This window comes from Nansenia antarctica (genome assembly GCF_963989245.1).
Source record: "Nansenia antarctica genome assembly, chromosome: 7".
NCBI lineage: Eukaryota > Metazoa > Chordata > Actinopteri > Argentiniformes > Microstomatidae > Nansenia > Nansenia antarctica.
The window spans coordinates 11,007,568-11,032,567 of NC_137677.1; the positions used below are offsets into that span (position 1 = coordinate 11,007,568).

Genomic DNA, 25,000 nt, shown 5'->3' on the forward strand with positions numbered 1-25,000 from the left:
TCAAATGTGTTTGTTGTAAGTCGCTTTGGATAAAGGCGTCTGCTAAATGTCTAAAATGCTAATGTAACTGGGGGCAAACATTTGAACCTCAAATTCCTCAAACGTCTTTGACAGACCGTCCGCCTCATCAGCTGCTAAACTAAGTACGTCAGAAGTAAGTTAACTGAAGTATGTCAACCCCCCCTCCTCCCCCCCCCCTCCTCCCCTCCGTCATTCCAGGCTTGACCCTCTCCCTGATGTGGCGTTGGGGCGGGGTCACCCAGGGTCATCCTCAGACTGCTCACAGGACAGAACCGCTCACACACAGACCTACACCCAGGTGAGACACACACACACACACACACCTACACCCAGGTGAGACACATACACACACACACACACACACGCACACGCACACACACACACACACAGACCTACACCCAGGTGAGACACACACACACACACACACCTACACCCAGGTGAGACACATACACACACACACACACACACGCACACGCACGCACACACACACACAGACCTACACCCAGGTGAGGCCACACACACACACACACACACACACACACACACACAGACCTACACCCAGGTGAGGCCACACACACACACACACACACACACACACACACACACACACAGACCTACACCCAGGTGAGGCCACAAACACATACAGTACCAATCAAAAGTTTGGACACACTTCCCCTACACCCAGGGGAAGTGTGTCCAAACTTTTGACTGGTACGGTCCAAACACACACACACACACACACACGCACTGGGTCAATTATTGATGACCTCTAACCCTAGACTGTTTTGGGGTCAGGGTTCAACAACAACCACAACAACGACAATCACTCTCAAGATTATGACTTAAGATCCATTTTATTCTTTCATAACCCTTTTGGAACATTTTTGTGGTTGTGATGATTATTCATATTCATATTACTATTATTATTGTAACCAGGGAGTAGCTAAAGGACTGTAGAATTTTAGGAAGGGCTGGTTATCTAACTAACTCTGAGCTAAATCGGCAGTGTAGGAGGATAGAGGCAGGGGGCGCCAGCAACCCTTTAGACCAGCATATCACAGTTATATATATATCATATATTATAATACAAGCTATAACTCAGTTAATCACACTATAAGACAATACTTAAACCCAATACTAGATTTGCTGTTAAACTAAACAATACAGACAACTAAACACACAGCAATGTATCAAATATAAACAAACACATTTATTTATACAAATTATATATACATCCCAATATACTCCCTCCCCGCCGGCCACACACACACTCACTCACTCACTCACACACAGTACCTGGCCTGAAAAGGCTTAGAGTCCCGGACTGAAAATGAGCGCGTTGAGGCCTGGTTGGAGCTCGTATGTGATTCGAGGAAGGCAGCAGATAAGGGGGGGGAGTGACGTTGCAATTTGAAGGGAAAGGGGCGTCTTCGTAGTAAACGACGAGGTGTGAATGGTTCAGGTCCGGTGGTCCACGGTCAGCTCCGGTGGTGTTAGCGGTCGGTCGCAATCCACCTCGGAGGCGACGGCTTTGTTTGGCTTTGGTCTCGCTATGCGCCAACGTGAGCAGCCGGCGGCTAGCAAGGCTGGCTAACGGTGACACAGCTAAACTGGGCTAGCGCTGTTAACTCACTAAACTCCGAACTCCCGCGGTGATGCGGGTAGCTAGTGATTTACTATTAACAGTCGATGTTAAAGGCAGGTCTCCTAGACAGCATCACACAGTACACAGTAATGAGTTCACCTTGACGAGGCTGAATTCAGCTATGCTTGGTCGACTTTGTGACTGACAGGAGTAACTTCTCATTCATCTTCACTCTAACGCACAGACCACCTCCGTAGCTATAGATACCAACCGAACATACATCAAGTCACGTACGCCAATCAAAACCACGCCCACTAATCTGGCGCTTGCACAATACTGAACAAATCTAAGACAGAACTTATACAATTACAATAACAATACATACACCTTCATGAAAACGTACATGAATAGTATGGAAAATAATTAAGGAAATAACAGGGGCAAAATAGGGCTGATTTGGGGAAACTAACTGGCTCTAAATTGTGGGCCTTCATAACAGCCGCCCCATGAAACCCTCGGTTTCATTTAACTATGGAAGGCACACTGGCTAGGCTGCTCTAGCAGCGTGAGGTATGAGGTGATAGTGTCCTTTGTAATTTGAGGGAGCTCAATCAGGCGTGCCACAGGTCGGGTGTAAGTGCGACCACCAACGTCCACGATGGCCGTCCGCACCCTTCCATCCGGACCCGGCAGGACCTTGGTCACTCTGCCTGTCTGCCAGGCGGCGCGTGGAAGGGACTGGTCGATCACCAGTACCACGGCACCTTCGGACAAGTTGTCTCTCTCCCTCGTCCACTTCTGCCTGACTTGCAGGGTCGGCAGGTAGTGCAGTATGAACTGCCTCCAAAACTGGTCCGCGAGCACCTGGCTGTGCCTCCACCATCTTCTTCCGGTGAGCTCTGCAGGGTCGTAGACTACCTGAGGCAGTGCAGAGTCTCGCCGCCCCATCAGCAAGAAGTTGGGCGTAATGGGATCCAGATCTGCTACATCACTGGAGGTATAGCCTAGGGGCCGGGAGTTCAAGATGCCCTCAATCTCTGCTAGTACAGTCTCGAGCACCTCATCGGTAGGCACCTTCTGTCCGAGAATGGTACGTAGGACGTTCTTTACTGAGCGAATCTCCCGCTCCCAGGCTCCCCCGAAGTGTGGAGCATTTGGGGGGTTGAACTCAAACTTCACTTGCTGGGAGGCGAGTCTGTCACGGGCCTCCTCAGTCATCGCAGCGTAGCTCGCCCTCAGCTCGGCCTCACCACCGACGAAGTTGGTGCCTCTGTCCGACCGGAGGGTCTTAGGGGTCCCTCGCCTGGAGGTGAACCTCTTGAAGGACATGAGGAAGCTGTCGCTTGTGAGCTGGTGCAGAACTTCAAGGTGCATTGCTCTCGTCGTCAGGCACGTGTAGATGATGCCCCACCGCTTTTCGGAGGCTCGCCGGTTTCGGACTAGGAGTGGCCCGAAACAGTCGACCCCAGTAGAGTGGAACGGAGCCTGTCTCAGTCGCAGCCGGTCCTCGGGCAGATCGGACATCATGGGCTGCGGCGGCGTGGCTCGCCACCTCTGGCAGTCCGAGCAGGACCTTTGATATCTCCGTACCGCCTCCCGTCCATGGAGTATCCAGAATCTCCGTCGTACCTCCGCGAAGACACGCTCTCCACCCGCGTGCTGCACTTTGTCATCATGGTGCTTGATGACCAATCTGGTGACCTGATGCTTAGTGGGAAGCACGATGGGATGCTTCGTGTCTAGGTCTAGATCTTGAGCGCGGCGCAGTCTGCCACCCACGCGAATGAGAACACCGTCGAGCTCTGGAGCTAAGCCGCGGAGTCTACTGTCCGAGGGGATCGGCTTCCCTTTCTCGAGACACTCCAGCTCTCGGGAGAAGGCATCCTGTTGGGCACTCTGCAGCACCAGGAGCTCCGCCGCGGTGTAATCTTCGGCGCTGAGCGTAGTATCTAGGGGTAGACCGGCCTTGGAGCAGAACATCCTCTTCTGCAGCTCTTCGAGCGTCTCACACTCCTCTCCCGGAGTAGTCTCAGGGTCTACGACCTGGGTGGCTCCGCAGAACAACGTCTTACGCAGCTCTTTGTCCTCTCTGTCTTCTGCTAACGCCGGCGTGGCTGGCCACTCTGACTCCCGCTCCTGTAGGAAGTCTGGTCCCGTGTGATACAGGTGGGGCTCAGCCAGATCCTGGAGAGTTGCCCCTCTCGTGATGACGTCAGCAGGGTTCCTCTTGGTGTCTACATAACGCCAGCAGTTCACCTCAGTCAACTCCAGAATCTCTGCGACTCGGGTGCCCACGAACACCTTATACCGACATGAGCTGGACTTCAACCACTGGAGGACGGTAGTTGAGTCTGACCACATGGTGACGCTCATCAGAGGTAGCTGGAGCTCGTCGAGCAGGAACCTTCCCAGTTGCGCGCCGTTCAGGGCAGCACACAGCTCCAGTCTTGGGATGGACTGTTGCTTTTTCGGCGCCACTCGGGAACGTGCCAGGACAAACGAGACGTGGACTTCACCTCCAAGCTCTGCCGCTCTGACGTATGCCACGGACCCGTACGCCATCTCCGAGGCGTCGCAGAATACATGTAGCGTGATGACACTCCTCTCTAGGTCCGTGGAGGGAGGGAAGTAGCTCCGCTGCAGCTTGATGTGCTGGAGAGTGGGAAGTTCCTGCTCCCAGGCCTTCCACTTCTCTTCTAGGTGACGAGGCAGAGGATCGTCCCATCCTCGTTCTTGGGCCCACAGCTCCCGGACAAGCACCTTGGCCATCGTCGTGAAGGGAGCGATATATCCCAGTGGGTCGTACTGGCTCGCTAGAGTGCTGTATATCGTTCTCATCGTGACGCGTTGGGGCTTGGCAGGCTTATTGCGATAGCGTAGAGTGTCGGTCTGGAACTGCCAGATAAGTCCGAGCGTCATCTCCTGAGCATCATCTGGTGAGTGAGAGACCCAAGCCTCGCTGCTGGTCGAGGTGGCCTCCTCCGGGAGGTCTCTGATGACTTGCGGGTCGTTGCTGGCCCACTGGCAGATCTCAAATCCACCCTCCTGGAGATGAGCACGCAGGTCCTGGACTAGCTGGCGGGCTTCCGTGGCTGTCTTCGAACTGTGGAGGCAGTTGTCCACGTAAAAGCTCTTATGGACGGCGTCAAACACTCCAGGAGGTGCCGTCTCCTGCGCGGCGTGAGTCTGTAGCGCATAGGTGGCGCAACAGGGGCTGCAGGTTGTCCCGAAGGGTAGCACCTCCCACTGGTAGATAGAGGGGTCGGGGTCGCTCGGGTCCTCTCTCCAGAGAAACCTCATGAGTGGCTTGTCTTCCTCCAACATCCTGACCTGGTGAAACATTCGCTTAATGTCACCACTGACTGCGATCGGCTGCTGACGGAATCGCACCAGAACTCCCAAGAGGGCTGGGGTCAAGGTTGGACCAGGGAGAAGATAGTGGTTGAGGTTGAGCTTCCCCACCTGGTAGCTACAGTTGAAGACCACTCGGTTCTTCCCGTTGTGGTGAACATTGTGGTGCGGGAGGTACCAAGACTCGGCACTCTGGTTCGCCTCGGCTGGCTCAAGCTTCTTCACCAGACCGGACTCCGTCAGTTTCTTCATCTCCGTTCTGTAAGAAGCAGCAAGGACCTCGTCCTTCCTCATACGCTTCTCAGTGCTGGTCAGACACTGTAGGACGGTTCGAGGGGATACTCGAAACTCTGGCATGGGTTCTCTTCGGAGTAGTGGTGTGACGTATCTCTTCACGCCCTGGACTTCGATACGCACTGTCTTTGCTTTAAGGAGGTCTATGGCGTAGACGTCCTCCTTTGACCGTACGTAGAGCTTCTCATTCTTGTAGGGCGCAACGTCTAGTGTCCACAGCTTCTGGACGTTGTCTAGTAGCGCCGCATTCATGGAGTCCACACTGGTGTGAAGGCAGTTGATGGTCTGCACTTCTTCGGTTCGGACATGGAGGGATGACGTAGCTCTCCCGTCTCTATCTCTCCACTCGGTAGCGCCTTGGAGGGCCCACCCAAGCGCAGTCTTAACAGCCATCGGGCAGCCTCGTGGTCCTCTCAGCGGAGGACGGAGCGACACGATCAGTGCAGCGTTGTCCGAGCCGATGAGAAGGGTTGGCTCCGCTCCTTCTATCGGATGTAGGTCTACTCGCCGTAGGTGGGAATATCTTGCGCGTAATCTCTCCAGGGGGTAGTCGTAGCGGGAGAGCGCTAGCTGGTCTGCGGTGAAGACATTCTGAAGCCGATATCTGTCCGACGGCCGCCCCGCCGGGGAGATAGAGAAGTTGATTCTCGCCCCGGTGACCTCTTTAAGGTCGCGACGTATCGTGCGCAGAGTCAGCTTCTCCTCAGTCCCTTGGAGCCCCAACTGGCGCACTGCCTCCTGGAGAAGGATGGTCCGTTCCGACCCGTCGTCTAGAACGGCGTACGTGTCGTACACAGCGTTGTTGTGGTGAAGTCGGACCTTCACCACCTTCAGTAGGACCTTGGAGCCGCTGCTCTGGGTTGGGTCTAGATAGTAGACAGGTGTTTCCTCTTCCGGTGCGCTACCGGACCTAGGGCTTCTGGTGCCCTCCGTGGACCTGGCGAGGGAGACCTCGTGTAGGATGTTGAGGTGGACCTCCTCACAGCGGTTGCACTTTCTCCTCAAGGTGCAGTTCTTAGCCAGATGGTCGCGCCCACAGTTCCAGCACCTCTTGTTCTCCTCGAGCCACCTCTGCTTGGCCTCGGTACTCAGGTTGTTGAAGTCACTGCACTCATTGAACCAGTGCTCGCTGGTGCAGTACGGACATGGCGGTGGACCTCTCCGTCCCTTTTGAGGGGGTTGAGAGGAATCCTTTCCCTCAGGTCGGGCTTTCCTCTCTCTCCGAGGCTCCTCCTCCGTGTGCAGCACTCCTACTGGGCGTCCTCTGTTCGAGCTCGGCCTGTCCCAGCGGTCTCCCTTCTCCCTCTCCTTCTTCGGCTCAGCGTAACCCATGGCGTCTACGTTGGTGTCATGCACTTCCTCCAGTAGGAACTCCGCGAAGGCAGCCATGCTCAGACCCAACTTCCCGGGGTTACGAACGCGCTGCTGTCGCCGGAACCTCTCCTGCCGGAAGCGTGGGATCTTGCGGAGCAGCCGCTCTACGTTGGAGGTGCTGTTGATCTCGCTGGCGCCAGCTGGGCCCTGCGTCTTCAGCATTCCAACCAAGGTGTGCACGCGGAGCGCGAAGTCATCCAGCGCCCGTTCATCCTTGATGGGGGCCTGCTGTTCGAGGGCTTGCAGTTCAGCAAGGGCGTGGTTCCAGGGACGACCGTAGCGGGCATCCAAGTCGGCGAGCGCTCTGGTGTAAGGTGTCGGTGCGGAGGCATGGGCCAGAACCATGTTGTGGGCTCTGGGGTTCCTCACATGCTGAAGGAGAATCGCATATTTGTAGGACTCTGAGCAGGAGTCGTCCAAGAGCGTGTCTAGGCAGATGCGTAGTTCCACATACTGGCTCCTGTCCTCGTCCTTGAAGAAGGGGAACTTGGGTCCCTCCACCTGGGGAAACATCCTGTAGTGGATGATCGGGGCTGGAGTGACGGTCTGGGTGTCCGGCCTGCATGCCTTTTGGTTCACTGGAGGACCTAGGGGTGTGCTACGCTCTTGGGGAATGGCTCCCCTCCCGGGCAGCGACGCTGGCTCCCTCTGGGCCGCGTAGCGGTCGGGTCCCTGGTCCTCTTCCTTCAAGGTGGTCAGCTGGGCCTGTAGTTGGACAGTCATGGCGGGGGTCATGGAGCCATCGGCGGGGGGTTCAGGAGATGGCACTCGAGAGGGCCGTGCGGATGATGCTCTGGAGCTACGGGCCGACGGAGCTCTGCTGATGCACACGTCGCGCATGGTCTGCATCACTTCCTCCATCTTCTCCGCGTGCAGTTGCTCTCTCTCCATCTGGAGGCGGTCGCGCTCCATCTGGAGGCGTTCACGTTCTAGCGCCTCCTGGCGCTGCCTCTCCGCCGCGCGTTCCGCCCCCTCCATCTGGAGGCGCTCGCGCTCGAACTGGATGCGTTCCCTCTCTAACGCCTCCTGGCGCTGTCTCTCCGCCGCACGTTCCGCTCCTTCCATCTGGAGGCGTTCACGCTCGAACTGGAGGCGTTCCCGCTCTAACGCCATCTCGGCCTGTTGGCGCATACATTCTGACAGCGCGGCACTACTCCCTCTGGAGTGCATGCTATCCGCCCCAGAGGCAGAACTGCCCACGGAAACCCTGGACCGGGAGGAAGCCACTGAACGGCAGGAGCTAGGTCTCGAGCGCGCCGTACTGGGAGGCAGATCGTTAAGGCTGAGGCCCTCCCTCTTCCGCCCGCAGGCGCTGTCAGACCGGGCCTCTCCTTCCTGCTCTTCCGTTTCTACGGCAAAACCCTGCTGTTCTGCCATCTCATCCTCAGGCTGGTGCTCTTTGATGGCGGTCTCGGTGCTAGCCACCCGCGCGCCGGCGGACACCTCGGCCTCTCCGACCACTGTATCCCGTGGAGTGCGCTCCTCACTACCACTCAGTGAGCTTTCGAGCTCAAGCTCATACTCTTGTAACCTCTGAGGCAACCGCGGGACTCTCTGTGGTCGTGGCTCTGGCTCAGGGGGCGGAGAAGGGGGGGTAACTGTCTTGTCTGGTTGGCTGCGCTCAGCCATGCTATCACTACACAACCTATCCGGCTCGAAGGACCAATTGTAACCAGGGAGTAGCTAAAGGACTGTAGAATTTTAGGAAGGGCTGGTTATCTAACTAACTCTGAGCTAAATCGGCAGTGTAGGAGGATAGAGGCAGGGGGCGCCAGCAACCCTTTAGACCAGCATATCACAGTTATATATATATCATATATTATAATACAAGCTATAACTCAGTTAATCACACTATAAGACAATACTTAAACCCAATACTAGATTTGCTGTTAAACTAAACAATACAGACAACTAAACACACAGCAATGTATCAAATATAAACAAACACATTTATTTATACAAATTATATATACATCCCAATATACTCCCTCCCCGCCGGCCACACACACACTCACTCACTCACTCACACACAGTACCTGGCCTGAAAAGGCTTAGAGTCCCGGACTGAAAATGAGCGCGTTGAGGCCTGGTTGGAGCTCGTATGTGATTCGAGGAAGGCAGCAGATAAGGGGGGGGAGTGACGTTGCAATTTGAAGGGAAAGGGGCGTCTTCGTAGTAAACGACGAGGTGTGAATGGTTCAGGTCCGGTGGTCCACGGTCAGCTCCGGTGGTGTTAGCGGTCGGTCGCAATCCACCTCGGAGGCGACGGCTTTGTTTGGCTTTGGTCTCGCTATGCGCCAACGTGAGCAGCCGGCGGCTAGCAAGGCTGGCTAACGGTGACACAGCTAAACTGGGCTAGCGCTGTTAACTCACTAAACTCCGAACTCCCGCGGTGATGCGGGTAGCTAGTGATTTACTATTAACAGTCGATGTTAAAGGCAGGTCTCCTAGACAGCATCACACAGTACACAGTAATGAGTTCACCTTGACGAGGCTGAATTCAGCTATGCTTGGTCGACTTTGTGACTGACAGGAGTAACTTCTCATTCATCTTCACTCTAACGCACAGACCACCTCCGTAGCTATAGATACCAACCGAACATACATCAAGTCACGTACGCCAATCAAAACCACGCCCACTAATCTGGCGCTTGCACAATACTGAACAAATCTAAGACAGAACTTATACAATTACAATAACAATACATACACCTTCATGAAAACGTACATGAATAGTATGGAAAATAATTAAGGAAATAACAGGGGCAAAATAGGGCTGATTTGGGGAAACTAACTGGCTCTAAATTGTGGGCCTTCATAACAATTATTATTATTATTATTATTATGATTGTTGTTGTTATTATTATTATTATTATACATTTTTATTATTTTTTACTGTCATAAAAGGGCACAGGGAATGCTAATACAGCTGGCAGGCAAATTTTGATCTGACGATTTCAGAGCTCCCTTATGTTAGTCCAGTGTACATTTTGGCAGAATATTTCATATTTAGTCTTGTTCTTTAGATGAAGATGCACATTAGTTTTAGTCACATTTAGTCATTTGTATCCTTCTTAGTTTTAGCTGACGAAAACTGAAAACATTTAGTGTAGTTTTAGTCTACAAAAACGAAAATATTTTAGTCAAGTTTTTGTCGATGACTAAAACCAACGTGCATCTTCGTCTAAAGACTAAGACTAACAGCCTGCCAAAATGAACACTGTTCAAGTCCAGGATAGACCCAGATCTGGCTCTGGTGAGCAGCAGGGGTTTCAGGCTGCAACCTCGACCATTTCAGAACCAGGACTGATGATCGCTGTTCTACATTGGATATGGACCACGACACTGGATGTTCATGAAATGTTTCATTTTGACTTAGAGAGGGTGTCTTTTTAAATGGCCTGGCACTTTCTTTCATTATATTTCTGAATAACACCAAAAATCTGCTCTCTGAACGGCATCCCTAACACGAAACCCATACGCCTTCCTCTCCCACTCCACTCTCTCTCTCTCTCTCCCTCTCTTTCCCTCTATCTTCCTTACCTTACCACCCTAATCAACTCCTCCCTATCCACTGGATCTGTCCCAGCGGCCTTCAAAATAGCCAGAGTCAAGCCTCTCCTCAAGAAACCTACCCTTGACCCATCATCTGTCCACAATTACAGACCGGTATCCCTTCTCTCCTTCCCTTCCAAAACCCTTGAACGCGCGGCATCTAAACAACTGACTGACTATCTCCGGAAGATGGATCACTTAGACCCCCACCAATCCGGCTTCAAGGCTGGGCATTCCACTGAGACTGCGCTCCTTGCTGTCACAGAAGCTCTCCACTCTGCCCAAGCTTCCTCCCTCTCCTCTGTTCTTATTCTCCTAGACCTGTCTGCTGCCTTCGACACAGTCAATCACCAGATCCTTCTCTCCATCCTCTCAGACCTGGGCATCTCTGGCACCGCACACTCCTGGTTTTCTTCCTACCTGGCGGACCGCTCCTACCAGGTGACCTGGAGAGAATCGCTATCTTCTCCACGAACCCTCTCCACTGGAGTTCCCCAGGGTTCCGTCCTAGGGCCCCTACTCTTCTCCCTCTACACCAAGTCTCTTGGCTCGGTAATCTCTTCACATGGGCTCTCCTACCACAGCTACGCAGACGACACTCAACTCTTCCTGTCCTTCCCCCCGTCTGATGTACACGTGGCAACCCGTATCTCAGCATGTCTCGCTGACATTTCAACTTGGATGGCTGACCACCATCTCAAGCTCAATCTTAACAAGACCGAGCTCCTCTTCATCCCCGGGAAAGCCTGCCCTCTCCAAGACTTCTCCATCACAGTGGAGAACTCTACTGTAACCCCCTCCCTGACAGCCAAGAACCTTGGAGTGATCCTGGATAACCGACTATCCTGTGCGGAGAACATTGCAGCAACGGCTCGCTCCTGCAGATTCCTCCTCTACAACATCAGAAGGATACGACCATTCCTTACCAGAGAGGCAGCGCAACTCTTGACCCAGGCACTGGTCATCTCCCGCCTGGATTACTGCAATGTACTCCTGGCTGGGCTCCCCGCTTCAGCCATTAGACCTCTGCAGCTCATCCAGAATGCTGCTGCCCGGCTGGTATTCAACCTCCCCAAATACTCGCATGTCACCCCTCTCCTTCGCACCCTGCACTGGCTCCCGATAGCAGCTCGCATCAGATTCAAGACCCTGGTGCTTGCATACCAGGCAGCTAAAGGGACAGCCCCTGCCTACCTGGTAAATGGTAACCCCCCAAACCCCTGCCCGCTCACTCCGTTCCTCCACCTCGGCTGGCCGACTGGCCCCACCTCCTCTACACAGCAGTCGGGCTGCCCGATCACGTCTCTTCACAACACTGGCTCCCCGCTGGTGGAATGAGCTCCCCACGGCTGTCAGAACGGCAGAGTCACTACCCATCTTCCGTCGTAGACTGAAGACCCATCTCTTCAGGTTACATCTTAACTGCTCCTCCTGAGACATCTTCTGACCCTCACCACTATGTCTCCTAAAGACACCCGCTTTCCCCTCTACTGTGTCCCTAAGAACTTCTATTGCCCCCCCTGTACTGTTTCTCAGTTTCTCCATTAATAAAAAAAAATAAAAAATAAAAATAAAAAAGTTTTAGTAGAAGGCGATAATAGGGAGAAGGTTTGTCCTTCTATCAGTGGCCCCGGGCCCGAGCTAGAGTACTCTTCCTGCAACGAATAGTGGACTGCTGATTCACATGCTTAGTATTCAAATGTATTGATTGTAAGTCGCTTTGGAATAAGGCGTCTGCTAAATGCCAAAAATGTAAAAAATGTATCTCTCTCTTTCTCTCCCCCCCTCTCTCTCTTTCTCTCTTACTCTCTCTCTCTCCCTCTCTTTCCCTCTCTTTTTCTCTCTCTCCCTCTCTCTCTCCCTCTCTCCCTCTCCCTTTCTCCCTCTCTCTCCCCCACTCTCTCTTTCCCTCTCTCTCCCCCCCTCCCCCTCTCTCTCTCCAGGACTCTCCTCAGTGCAGAGACAGACACTGTCCAGTGTGTCTGCAGCCTGCCAGCTTCCCCGTCCAGACCAACTGTGGCCACCTCTTCTGTGGTAAGGCAGCACGCCTCACGTCTTGACTAAGGTGGGGGGTTACTATGGCAACGTTTAACCGTTACCATAGTAACTCTGACGGGGATCACAACTCTGACTGCCTAAAGTGTGTGTGTGTGTGTGTGTGTGTGTGTGTGTGTGTGAGAGACAGAGAGAGAGAGAGAGACTAACCTGCCATTCAGCCTATTAATGAGTTGTTTGCTTAAGGTGCAGTGTGTCTTAATGATGCTCACAGGCTGGGATAATAAAGCTGCTTCTGAACAGCTGTCGAGGCGTGGGTGGTGTGTGTGTGTGTGGGGATGTCTTATCAATAGACACTGGTCTTTAGATACACACATGTTGTGTGTGTGTGTGTGTGTGGATACAGCCACACTAATGCCCATGGAGTCAGTAAGGCTAACCAAGGGGGCGGGATAACTTGTCTTCACTCATGAATCTGTCTATCACCGTTGTCCCAATGCAAACAACATAGAAGACAGCAGACAGCACGGATCACAAGACTAAGGCTGCGTTCGTAAATTCGCTCTGAGAGCGCCGGAGCGCACACTGGGTTCAACGTCATAAAGGGACCAAGTCATTTGATTGGACATCAAGAGGCCAGACTGTAAATGCACTTTACACCCACACATTGGACAGTCACTCCATACAGTAGGTTTCAGTGGGACTAACTTGCGCTATTTTGCCCCAGATATTATATGAGCGGGTGATTGCGATAGTGGCGTCAGCCAGCTCCTCTCCCTAACCTTAACCTAGTTCTCAACACTGTCTCTGCAAGTCACATGACACAATTACTTCACCTACTCCCCTGTCACCCCCTCCCACGGTGAGAGAGAGAGAGAGAGAGAGAGGGACTAGAGAGAGAGAGAGAGGGACTAGAGAGAGAGAGAGAAAGAGAGACAGAGAGAGCGGGAGAGAGAGAAAGAGAGAGAGAGAGAGAGAGAGTGGGAGAGAGAGAAAGAGAGAGAGAGAGAGAGAGAGAGAGAGAGAGAGAGAGAGAGAAAGAGAGACAGAGAGAGAGAGAGAAAGAGAGACAGAGAGAGAGGGAGAGTGGGAGAGGGAGAGAGTGAGAGAGAGAGAGGGAGGGAGAGAGAGAGAGAGAGTGAAAGAGAGAGGGAGAGAGAGAGTGGAAGAGAGAGAGAGAGAGGGAGAGAGGGAGAGAGAGAGGGAGGGAGAGAGAGAGTGGAAGAGAGAGAGAGAGAGGGAGAGTGAGAGAGAGTGAGAGAGAGAGGGAGAGAGAGAGTGAGAGAGTGAGAGAGGGAGAGAGAGAGAGGGAGGGAGAGAGAGAGTGGAAGAGAGAGAGAGAGAGGGAGAGTGAGAGAGGGAGAGAGGGAGAGAGAGAGAGGGAGAGAGAGAGAGAGAGGGAGAGAGAGAGAGGGAGAGAGTGAGAGAGAGAGAGGGAGAGAGAGAGGGAGAGAGAGAGAGAGAGAGAGAGAGAGAGAGGGAGAGAGAGAGGGAGGGAGAGAGAGGAGGTGCACTTTACACCTCAAACACTCCAGCCAAGCCTGTTGTTGAACATGTAGTAGTGAAGTCCCATGTCACTCCCACCTCTCCTACAAGGCTGCTGGCACGCTCCTGCTCACATGAGCTGGTTCAGGATGGGCCTGTATGCCATGCTGTAGACTACAACCTGTAACACTGGAGACACACGCACACACGTATGACACACACATACTGTACCATGAACCCCATGGTGACTTGGTTCTCTCTCTCGACAAATACGGGTACGGCTTTGAATCGTCGTCACAATCTGGTGATTTTGGCGGATTTCTCAGTGTTGAACTCAGCGAAGGGAGACAGGTCGGAGGACGGGCCTCGTCACGGAGGTGTAGGTCTGTGTGTGTGTGTGTGTGTGGCCTCACCTGGGTGTAATTTCCTTCCGACGAGGCCCGACCTCCGATTTCTCCTTCCGCCAGGCAGGATTAATATTAATATTATTAGTAGTAGTAGTATTATCAGAAGCTGCTCACCCTGCCACCACAGCTGAGTCAGTGTGAGTCAATGATGGAGTGTGTGTGTGTATGTGTGTGTATGTGTGTGTGTGTGTGTGTGTGTCTTCCTACAGCACCCTGCCTCATGGCGTACTGGAGACACGGGTCCTGGCTGGACGCCATCAGCTGTCCTCTCTGCAGGCAGAAGGTAACCAAGACAACGACAGACATGTGGATGATCGCCATGACATTTATGTATTACATTTATGTATTACGGTTATTGTATGTATGATCATTTTTTTTACTGTGTGCTAAATAAAATAAAAATAAATAAAAAAAGACATCCAATAGAAGTCTAGTATGGTAACGGTGGAGAACCGGTCAGATCATGGAACTTGGAATGGGTTAACCCTTTCCCCTTCACTCTACCCCCTCTCTAATTGTCTCTCTCGCTCTCATCCCTGTTTTGTTCCCCCTCTTTTCTCTCTCTCTCTCTCTCTCTTTCAGGTCAGTGTGCTGTGTCGACTGTTCAGCGAGAGCCGGCCAGACAGACAGGAGAAGGAGTCAGACAGACAGGAGTCAGACAGACAGGAGGAGGAGGTCGTAGGGGAGATCTCAGACTACAACAAGCGCTACTCTGGTGCCCCGCGTCGGGTGGGTACCACAACCTCCTCACAACCTCTGTCACAATCTCTTTTCAAATCCCCTTGTGCAGGTATCTCCCTCTCTTTCTCTCTCTCTCTCTCTCTCTCTCTCTCTTCCCCCTCCCTCCCTCCCTCCCTCCCTCCCTCTCTCTCTCTGATTCCATTACCTTTGTCACAGCTGAGCCCAGTCTGGCTGTAGAACAGTAGCAGGTTCTGGGACAGGACAGATTAGATCGAGGCGTTTGCATGATAATAAAGATGATCTCCCTTTCCCATGTCTGCGATGAGCGGTTTGGTAACGGAAAGAGGCCTTACGCAACCACGGCATAGAGACAGCATTGTTCACCCCCACAATGGGTGGAAGACCTCACCCATAGAAGAGAATCTCTCTCTCTCTCTCTCTCCCACCCGAGGGTGATACTCCGGGCTCACCTCAATAGCCTTAGAGTTGCCGCCGGATCTTTGTATAATTTCAGCCCCAGAGTTCTAAAATATGAGCTCACAAGCCAAAAATGGTCCCAATTGTCCACCTAAATAGACAGAAATATTGTCAAGAAATGATCTGGTTTGGACAGAGGAGCAAAAGCTTCTTTTGCAAATGTTCGCTGACCTTAAGCGGAGGACCGTGTGGTCGAAGAAGATAAGAAATTGATTTAACATTATACAGTCAACACTTCAGCCAGACTTTGAAGTAAATAATTAGCAATAGCATTTCTGTAACGCAGGTTTTCCTGCTACAAACCCTAACACCTTGTCCCTCTGTTCTCAACCCTTAACACCTTGTCCCTCTGTCCTCAAACCCTAACAAGTTGTCCTTCTGTCGTCTCCTAGGTGACGGACTACCTGTGCGACGCGCCCCTGTTCCTGCAGCTGTTGGCCCGGGGCCTGGGCGCCATGGGGGGGCTGGTGTGTCTCTTCTTCCTCCGGGTCATGCTCTGCTGCGTGGGGGCGGCCGTGTCCCTCTCCTCTCCCCCCCCCCTGGAGGCCCTCTCCTCGGCCCCCCCGGAGACGTCCCCCTCCCTCTGCGGACTCCTGGGGGTCCTAGACGACCTGGTGGTGGTCTTCCTGCTGCTCATCTGCATTATCAACATCAACCAGCAGATGGCGCAAGAGACGAGAAACTCCTCGACACACACGGCCACCACCCAGGGAGTTCTGAGTACGTCGCTGTAATACTAGAGCTGTTTTTTTATCACAATACCAGGGGGGGGGGGGGGGGAGAATCTCAAATGTCTTTGATGGAGTCGCTGGAGAAAGTGTGAGTGGAGGGAGCTCGGGACCTTCTCCTCCAATGGGGTTAGAGACGGAGACAGAGAACAGGAGGAGTGGATGAGGAGACGGTTGGACGGTTGAGACGGCCAGGGTCTGGAAGCATGACTGGTCTGAGGTCAGATCCTCCCGCTGTGCTGTGGGCGTACAGACACGGGTGGCTGTGTGTCTCAAACGGTCGGTCTTAGAACAGCCTTGCCTATTGTACCTACTATAAGAGCCGCCTCGGGGGTCAAATGACCATAGTCTTTACAATGGGAAGCTGCTACTTACGCACAACGACCACTCGTTGGTCATCTTGTAAATTAGCACTGCCTCCTACACAGAAAAACTACAAAATAGCTTCATACTAGCTTATCCTGATGTGATTTAAAAAATGTAAGGATACTGGGTGGTACAACGCACATATCTAGGAAAAGTCATGAAAGGAGGGTCCTGACATTTTATTGAGTGCAAAGATATAACATTATTTTTACTCACAGGGTCAAATGACCCCACCCATGGCTGTTCTAGTGTTAGGCAATCATTCCACAGCCCTTCATATCCGACTATAGCGTCAAACGCTATTAAAACATTTGGCGTGACTTTTCTAGCCTGTTAACCACTTCAGAGCCTTCAGTGGTTCATAATGTCAGTACTGTAACGGCCTGTAAATCACATGTAAACCTCAATGTAAATACTTGATACTGTGAATGGATGTAAATACTTGTATAATTATAAATGGAGTGTATTTATTGTCATCATGAATATTCAGTGTGTTGTGTTTGTGTATGTCAACACATTCAACAGAAGCGCACGCACGCACACACGCACACACGCACACACACACAACAAAAGGACACACACATTCAAGCCATCTCCACATGGAAATATTTTTATATGAATTCTCAGGTTTGACACAAAGAGAATGTTAACACACCTTTTCAGCAGGGCTCAGCAGAACTACAGGCTTCATCTTCAATACCACAGCAGACCAGTGACCCGACAGAGGACCAATCTTATCTGAGAGTGACCTTTGGAATGTCAAAGTCAGCTGATTCGATTGGTCTAACACTTCTGACCCCGATGCGGTGATTGGCCGGACTCTGATGGGAATGTAGAGAAGTTTTTCAAGCATATTCATCGTCATCGTCGTCATCATCATCATCATGACTCTCCCAACATTGTAACATCGCAACAGACCGTAAACCATCACACCCTGAAAGAGTTAGCAACATGTAGCATGGGGGGGTGGGGGGTGTAAGGGCAACATGATTCACACCCTCCTAACATTGTAAACATTGGAACCACAGCTTCCTCATCCGACACGCCGAAAGCAACAACAACATGTAGTGTTAACAGGAAGTTAATAGGAATGAAACACTATTTTTAGACTCCGTTTTTTCGCCATAGCAACGGTAACTACTCTAAAGTAACGTGGCAGTCGGTTTGGGGGGGGGCGGCGCCTACAGCTGTCTCCAGGAGAGGTTGTCAAATCAACCGCAGTTGAGAGCTGTCTCTATCTCTCTCTCTATCTCTCTCTCTCTATCCGGTCTTGCTGCACCAGGCTGCTGCGTTCTGGAACATGCGTTGCCAGGGTGACCAGGCGCTGAGGGAGGCCCGGAGGTGCCGAGGGGCCCAGGGCCACTGCCACCCCAGGGTGCAGCGCTCTGGGTGGGGCATCATGGCCAGGTGCCGGCCGTCCCTGGAGCACAGGCCCGCCACGCCGCGGGGGGAGCCGTTGGGGTTCAGGGGGTACCGCTCCGTGGGGGAGCCCTGGTCGTCGAGGTAACGCAGGGGGCACAGGGAGCCTGAGGTCAGGCGCTCCAGGGCCTGGGGGGAACGGAACTGCATCAGACCTGGAGGGAGGGAGAGGGAGAGAGGGAGGGTTGGATGGAGAGAGAGAGAGGGAGGGAGGGAGGGAGGGTGGGCGGGAGGGAGAGGGGGAGAGAGAGAGAGAGAGAGAGAGAAAGAAAAAGAGAAAGAGAAAGAGAGAGAGAGAGAGAGAGAGAGAGGGGAGGGGGGGAGAGAGGGATGGAGGGAGTGAGGGATGCGTACAGTATCTAGCGGAGGTCATTTGGGAATCACGCTCAGCTGTCCTACCCTGTCACATGTACAGCTGTCCTACCCTGTCAACAACAACAAAACGGTGTCTTATGTAATCAGAATCAAAGGAGGCGAGTATGATTTTCTTCAGGACGCTAAAACGGATGTTTTAAATGGAGGGGGACTGCTGTGTTGGGGATGGTGGGGGGGAGGGAGGGGGGTGATCTGGGAGGAGACTGGGCTGGTTCTTACCTTCCCCGTGGGCGACCCACACGCCCAGAGCAGAGCCCTCCATCCCCTGCAGCCACACGGCAGGAGAGGCCTGCACCCCCACGCTGACGAACCTCGACTCAAACCTGCCCGACTGGTTATGGGTCAGCACCACGTCTGGAGGGGTGGAGGAGGGGGGGGAGAGAGAGGGGGGGGGGGGGGGAGGGGAGAGAGGGAGGGGGAAGGGGACAGAGAGAGAGGGAGGGAGAAGGGGAGGAAGGGAGGGAGAGAGAGAGACACACACACGGTAAACAATGGACAGAGAGAGAAACACACACACACACACATCAGAAATAGACTATTACTTTATAGAATAATCTGCATGTCTTTCTCTGCCCTCCTCTCACCTCCTCCCTCCTCCTCCTCCTCCTCCTCCTCTCCCTCCCCCTCTCCCACCCAGCCCAGCAGGGCTAGCAGCTGGCAGCCGTTGCACACGCCCAGACTCAGCGTGTCGGCGCGACTGCGGAAGCGTTGGAACTCTGCCCTGGCCCGCGGGTTGTAGGTCACACTGGCCGCCCAGCCTGTCAGGACACACACACACACACACACACAGAGACTGTTAGAGAGAGAGTGTGTGTTTGTTTGTGTGTGTGTCTTTAGCGTATCCCTGTGTGTATGTGTGTGTTTGTGTGTCTTTAGCGTATCCCTGTGTGTGTGTGTGTGTGTTTGTATGTAGCTGTATCTGATCCCAGTGTGTGTGTGTGTGTGTGTGTGTGTGTGTGTGTGTGTGTACCCTTGGCTGAGCCCAGCACGTCTGCGTAGCTGAACCCTCCAACGAACACCAGCGCTCTGAAGGAGTCCAGGGACAGGCCGGAGCACAGGTCCTGCATGGTCACGTCCCACACCTGGACACACACACACACACACACAGACACACACACAGACAGACACACACACACACACACAGACAGACAGACGACACAGACACAGACGACACAGACGACACAGGCGACACACACACACACACACACACACACACACACACACACACACACGTTCCATCAACATCTTCTTCATGGTCATTTCCAACAATATACGTACAATGTCTTACAGATGACAGTCTGTACAATGGTTATCAGTTACATGCAAAATGTGTAGTGTAGGTACAATAGCTCTGTGTGAGTGTGTGTGTGTGTGTGTGTGTGTGTTACCTCAAAGCCAGCCATGTAGAGAGAGACAGCCATCTCTCTGTCTCCATTACTGCCCTCCTCTCTGACGACAGCTACTCGAGGCCCTGCAGCTAAGAGACACACACATTATATATATATATACACATTCCTCTAAACAGTTGTCCAAGGATGTCAGAATCATGATCAAGACACACACACACACACACACACACACACACACACACACACACACAGACACACTTCTATATACACACGCATACATTTCTATACACACACACTTGACCAACTACCCAGTCCCATCTTACCCAGGCTGATGCTTGGTGCCTCTATGGGGTCAAAGTTCAGCTTGAAGTAAGGCTGCAGTCTGGTGGCCAGCCCCTCCTCTTCCTGTCTCACACACACCTCGTTGGCCTGGAGGGCCTCCAGCTGGAAACTGGTGTCTTCCCACAATGCCCTGAGGGTGGGCAGCTTCTCCTTCAACACTTCCTGGCCGTCCACGCAAACGCTGACCTGAGGGAGGGGAAGGTGGGGGAGGGAGGGGGAGGTGGGGAAGGGAGGGGGAGGTGGGAGAGGGAGGGGTGAGGTGGGGAAGGGGGGGGTGAGGTAGGGAAGGGGGGTTGAGTCGCTTCCGCAGTCCGTTGAAAACCCAAAACAGAAACAAAGCCAAACCCGTCCTGTACTGTGTGTGTATGACCGCTGGAGGGTTCTGTGGTCCTCACCATGGACTCGGGTCCGAAGCCACGGGTCCGGCCCACACGGACACACTGGAGGCCTGCGTCTGTGTACCGCTGACACACCGCCTCCACGTCCCTCTCTGACACCTCCAGCACCAGACCCAGCTCCTCACTGAACAGTACCTCTATCACTACAGGGAGGGGAGGGGAGGAGAGGAGAGGAGAGGAGAGGAGAGGAGAGAGGAGAGGAGAGGAGAGAGGAGAGAGGAGAGAGGAGAGGAGAGAGGAGAGGAGAGGAGAGGGGACAGGAGAGAGGAGAGAGAGGAGAGGAGAGGAGAGGAGAGGAGAGGAGAGGAGAGGAGAGAGAGGAGATGAGAGGAGAGGAGAGGAGAGGAGAGGAGAGAGAGGAGAGAGAGGAGAGAGGAGAGAGAGTTGATGTTATGTTGTTGTTGTTCTTGTTATGTTGTTGTTATGTTGATGTTATGTTGATGTTATGCTTTAAATGTGAAAGACTCTCATTCCGTGTGGTCCTTCACTAACACAATGAACGTATCCCAACGTGATGAATCACCTTCCCTCTGCACACCCTGTACAAACCTCCACCCCCGAGCGAGGGGAAGTCCACCTCTATCCCACGATTCCCTGCGAACGCCATCTCCAGCACACAGGAAATGATCCCTCCGTCGCTGATGTCATGTCCTGCGCTCAGCAGACGGTCTACGACATAAAAAAAAAGAATACATTTATAAATTCAGCTGAGAAACAGTTCACGGTCATAACAATGAACTGAAGTCATTAACAAAAAAATTATCTGGAGTGTTTTAACCGTGTACTGACCGTGTATGAGAGACTGTGGTTTAACTGTGTACTGGCCGTGTATGAGAGACTGTGGTTTAACCGTGTACTGACCGTGTATGAGAGACTGTGTGTTACCTGACCGTGTATGAGAGACTGTGGTTTAACCGTGTACTGACCGCGTATGAGAGACTGTGTGGTGTTGAAGCAGGCAGTCAGGAGCTGGGGTCGGTCCAGGTCAGGTGACTGGTCTCCTAGCTGACCGTAACACTGGGCCAGGGCGGAGCCTCCCAGGCGCTGGTGACCCGGGCTCACGGGGACCCACAGCAACACACCTGGGGAGGGGGGGGGGGGGGGGGAGGGAGGGGTCAGAGGTGTGTGTGTGAGTGTGTGTGTGAAGTGTAAGTAAAGTGTGTGTGTGTGGTGAAGCGTACCTTGATCATCGGGGTCCTCCAGGTCTGGGGTAACGGTGGCTGTGATGTCAGGACAGACAGCATACACTGAGATGACCAGAGCACCTGGGACAGACAGACAGACAGACAGTGTTAAGCCCTTTTCATTTCATTTTCATCCGTTTCATGCAGAACTGGAACGTAGTAGACGTGAATTCGAACAGGACAGGCGCGTGAGACTGCCATATACCATATATCTGGCATATATCATACCTCAGTTTTATATGTATTCATCATCATATTTTTCACTTTCATTTAACAGCGAGTCAACTTGTATTATGCTTATCATCACCAAGTTCGCTTGCCAACTAAAGCACTTGATTACCGTTGATATAAACATACTATACTAGTCCAAAAGCATGGGAGAACTTGGTGATAGTAAGCATAATACGAGTTAACTCAATTAGACATATTGCTAGTAATAATAAACAGACGGAACAGCGCAGCGCACACTGTATTGTCGGCCTGAGTAAGCACAGTTGAAGCGAGGGAGTGACTGGAAATGCCATTGGTGCGCACTGCGTAAACATATCACACATGTGCATTTGATAAGTAATCTAGCTAAGTAAGCTAGCTAACTATGATTGGAAATGAAGTAGTATCCAGTTGTGGAATTATATTTATCACTACTTTGGCTGATGTGATGTGGGTTAACTAGACAACTCTGTAACAGTAGCGGAGCAAACCAAAAGTACAAAGTGAGAAATTACTCGCTGTGATTGGTTAACTTGTTCCACGTGAAAACGTCTTGCGTCAGACATACGTAACCCTTTACGTGCCGGACCAGGCAATGTTCAGGCTTCTGTTCACACCTAAGCCTTCCCTGTAAGTTCCATGGAATCACACATGGTCCTGACCAGGGTAATTGCCTAAGCGCATTTCCCTGTGAATTCCGTTCACACATGCCCCTTACCAGGTAAATTCCATGGAAAGGGGTTTTACACATGCACACACACACACACAGCCTGAAAGAGGAGTCAAAGACACACAGACACACACACACACACACACACACACACAGAGGTGTTACCTGGGGCTTTGACCGTCTCCTCCCCCACCCTGGCAGCCATGCTCAGAGAGTCCTTCCCTCCGTCCACGGCCACGCCCAGCTGACCCATGACCTCACACATGGCCTGACACGCCTCCCACAGAGACGCCCCCTCGCCTGGCAGCTTGGCAGCCCACATCCAGTTACCACTGCACTTCACATCCTACACACACACACACACACACACGCGGGCACAGGCACACCCACAGGCACAGACAGACAGACAGACACACACACACACACACACACACAGACACACAGACACACACACACACACAAGATATAAACCAACCAATGTTTCGAAATGCGCAATTTCTCTTTTTTCTTGGCTAATTGTGTGAATCTGAATCTAGCACCAAGGCGACATGACTTGACGCCACGGCTACGCACAGTTCACAGCTTCCTGTAGCATCTCTACTATGTTACCCACAATACATCTGGACTGTAGGCGGCTGAGGTAGAAATGCATTACGAGCAATGTTTCTATCAATCCATTTCTGCAGACAGATTTATAGCCAAACGTTTTTCTTTAGTGTAATTGTGTCCTTCATAATAATAATAACAATAGTATTATTATTATTACTAATTATTATAATAATAACAGTAATAATAATACTACTACTACTAATACAAATAATAATAATAATAACAATAATAATAATACTACTAATAATAGTAATAGTGTTCTGTCACCTTCAGGTCTGTGACTAAGGCGAACACCAGGTTGGTCAGAGCCTCCCCCACGGCCATGCGGGCTCCCGCCCCCGGAGAAACCAGGCCTTTGATTGGCTGTTCCCCGATGGCGGTCGCCGCCCCCTGTAAGCCGAACGGCGACAATGCGACGACGGCCACATCGGCCAATGGGGTGTGGAGAGGACCGACGCACTGTTGCTGGGCAACCAGACCAGTCACAGACCGATCCACCTGAGAGAGAGAGAGAGAGAGAGAGAGAGAGAGAGAGAGAGAGAGAGAGAGGAAGGAGGGATGGAGAGAGAGGAAGGAGGAATGGAGAGAGAGAGGAAGGAGGGATGGAAGAGAGAGAGAGAGGGGAAGGGGGGATGGAGAGAGAGGAAGGAGGGATGGAGAGAGAGAGGAAGGAGGGATGGAGAGAGAGGAAGGGGGGATGGAGAAAGAGGAAGGGGGGATGGAGAGAGAGGAAGGGGGGATGGAGAGAGGGAGGGAGAGGGAGAGAGGGGAAGGGAAGACACGGAAACTCAAATATGCTGTTTTCTAGAATCTAGACAACATTTGAACTTGGGCATGCCCACGCACACACACACACACACACACACACACACACACACACACACACACACCTTGTTGGTGAGGTAGCGTTTGGAGGCCACGGAGGGCAGGCGGAGGACCCTCTCCAGGGCGTCTCTCACACCCAGGCCGGGGGGCAGCGCCAGGGGCCGCAGGTCAGGGGTCACACGCTCCATCACAAAGTCCTTCTGAGGCATCTTGCCCAGCACCCACTCCAGCTGCAGGTCCACTGGACAGCGCCCCCTGTCTGTCTGGTCGCCTCGCGCACCCACGTCATCCACCAGCACGATCTACGGGACACACACGTCAGGACAGTGAGAGAACCGAGGCTCGTCTACACGCGACCCCTCTCAGCGCTGGAGGAGGTGGTGGAGGTAAGGAGGTGTGGTGTAGTGTTAAGGAGGTGTTGTGGTGTTAAGGAGGCGGTGTAGTGTTAAGGAGGTGTTGTAGTGTTAAGGAGGTGTTGTGGTGTTAAGGAGGCGGTGTAGTGTTAAGGAGGTGGTGTAGTGTTAAGGAGGTGGTGTGGTGTTAAGGAGGCGGTGTAGTGTTAAGGAGGTGTTGTAGTGTTAAGGAGGTGTTGTGGTGTTAAGGAGGCGGTGTAGTGTTAAGGAGGTGTTGTAGTGTTAAGGAGGTGTTGTGGTGTTAAGGAGGTGGTGTAGCGTTAAGGAGGTGTTGTGGTGTTAAGGAGGTGTTGTAGTGTTAAGGAGGTGTTGTAGTGTTAAGGAGGCGGTGTAGTGTTAAGGAGGTGTTGTGGTGTTAAGGAGGTGGTGTAGTGTTAAGGAGGTGGTGTGGTGTTAAGGAGGCGGTGTAGTGTTAAGGAGGTGTTGTAGTGTTAAGGAGGCGGTGTAGTGTTAAGGAGGTGTTGTGGTGTTAAGGAGGTGGTGTAGTGTTAAGGAGGTGTTGTAGTGCTAAGGAGGTGTTGTGGTGTTAAGGAGGTGTTGTGGCGTTAAGGAGGTGGTGTAGTGTTAAGGAGGTGTTGTGGTGTTAAGGAGGTGTTGTAGTGTTAAGGAGGTGTTGTAGTGTTAAGGAGGTGGTGTAGTGTTAAGGAGGTGTTGTGGTGTTACGGAGGTGTTGTAGTGTTAAGGAGGTGTTGTAGTGTTAAGGAGGTGGTGTAGTGTTAAGGAGGTGTTGTGGTGTTAAGGAGGTGTTGTGGTGTTAAGGAGGTGTTGTGGTGTTAAGGAGGAGGTGTAGTGTTAAGGAGGTGTTGTAGCGTTAAGGAGGTGGTGTAGTGTTAAGGAGGTGGTGTAGTGTTAAGGAGGTGGTGTAGTGTTAAGGAGGTGTTGTGGTG

At 52.4% G+C, this 25,000-nt stretch overlaps 2 protein-coding genes across 2 annotated transcripts in view; one reads left to right on the forward strand and one right to left on the reverse strand.

Moving 5' to 3' along the window:
• Positions 1-16,392, forward strand: part of LOC308161760 (E3 ubiquitin-protein ligase RNF170) — a 17,718-nt gene extending 1,326 nt beyond the window's left edge. The window contains exons 2-6 of the mRNA XM_080535826.1: positions 220-319; positions 12,124-12,214; positions 14,277-14,350; positions 14,650-14,796; positions 15,618-16,392. Coding sequence (XP_080391952.1) covers positions 220-319; positions 12,124-12,214; positions 14,277-14,350; positions 14,650-14,796; positions 15,618-15,959 — 754 coding nt within the window. The 3' untranslated portion in view covers positions 15,960-16,392. The remainder of the gene's footprint in view (positions 1-219; positions 320-12,123; positions 12,215-14,276; positions 14,351-14,649; positions 14,797-15,617) is intronic.
• Positions 16,393-16,952: 560 nt separating this feature from the next.
• pfas (phosphoribosylformylglycinamidine synthase) overlaps positions 16,953-25,000 on the reverse strand; it is a 24,087-nt gene continuing 16,039 nt past the window's right edge. Inside the window, exons 16-28 of the mRNA XM_080535656.1 lie at positions 23,766-24,002; positions 23,143-23,373; positions 22,432-22,612; positions 21,384-21,467; positions 21,129-21,284; positions 20,752-20,871; positions 20,200-20,345; positions 19,786-19,990; positions 19,502-19,590; positions 19,084-19,195; positions 18,698-18,871; positions 18,333-18,467; positions 16,953-17,893 (exon numbers count right to left, since the gene is read on the reverse strand). Coding sequence (XP_080391782.1) covers positions 17,580-17,893; positions 18,333-18,467; positions 18,698-18,871; positions 19,084-19,195; positions 19,502-19,590; positions 19,786-19,990; positions 20,200-20,345; positions 20,752-20,871; positions 21,129-21,284; positions 21,384-21,467; positions 22,432-22,612; positions 23,143-23,373; positions 23,766-24,002 — 2,184 coding nt within the window. The 3' untranslated portion in view covers positions 16,953-17,579. The remainder of the gene's footprint in view (positions 17,894-18,332; positions 18,468-18,697; positions 18,872-19,083; positions 19,196-19,501; positions 19,591-19,785; positions 19,991-20,199; positions 20,346-20,751; positions 20,872-21,128; positions 21,285-21,383; positions 21,468-22,431; positions 22,613-23,142; positions 23,374-23,765; positions 24,003-25,000) is intronic.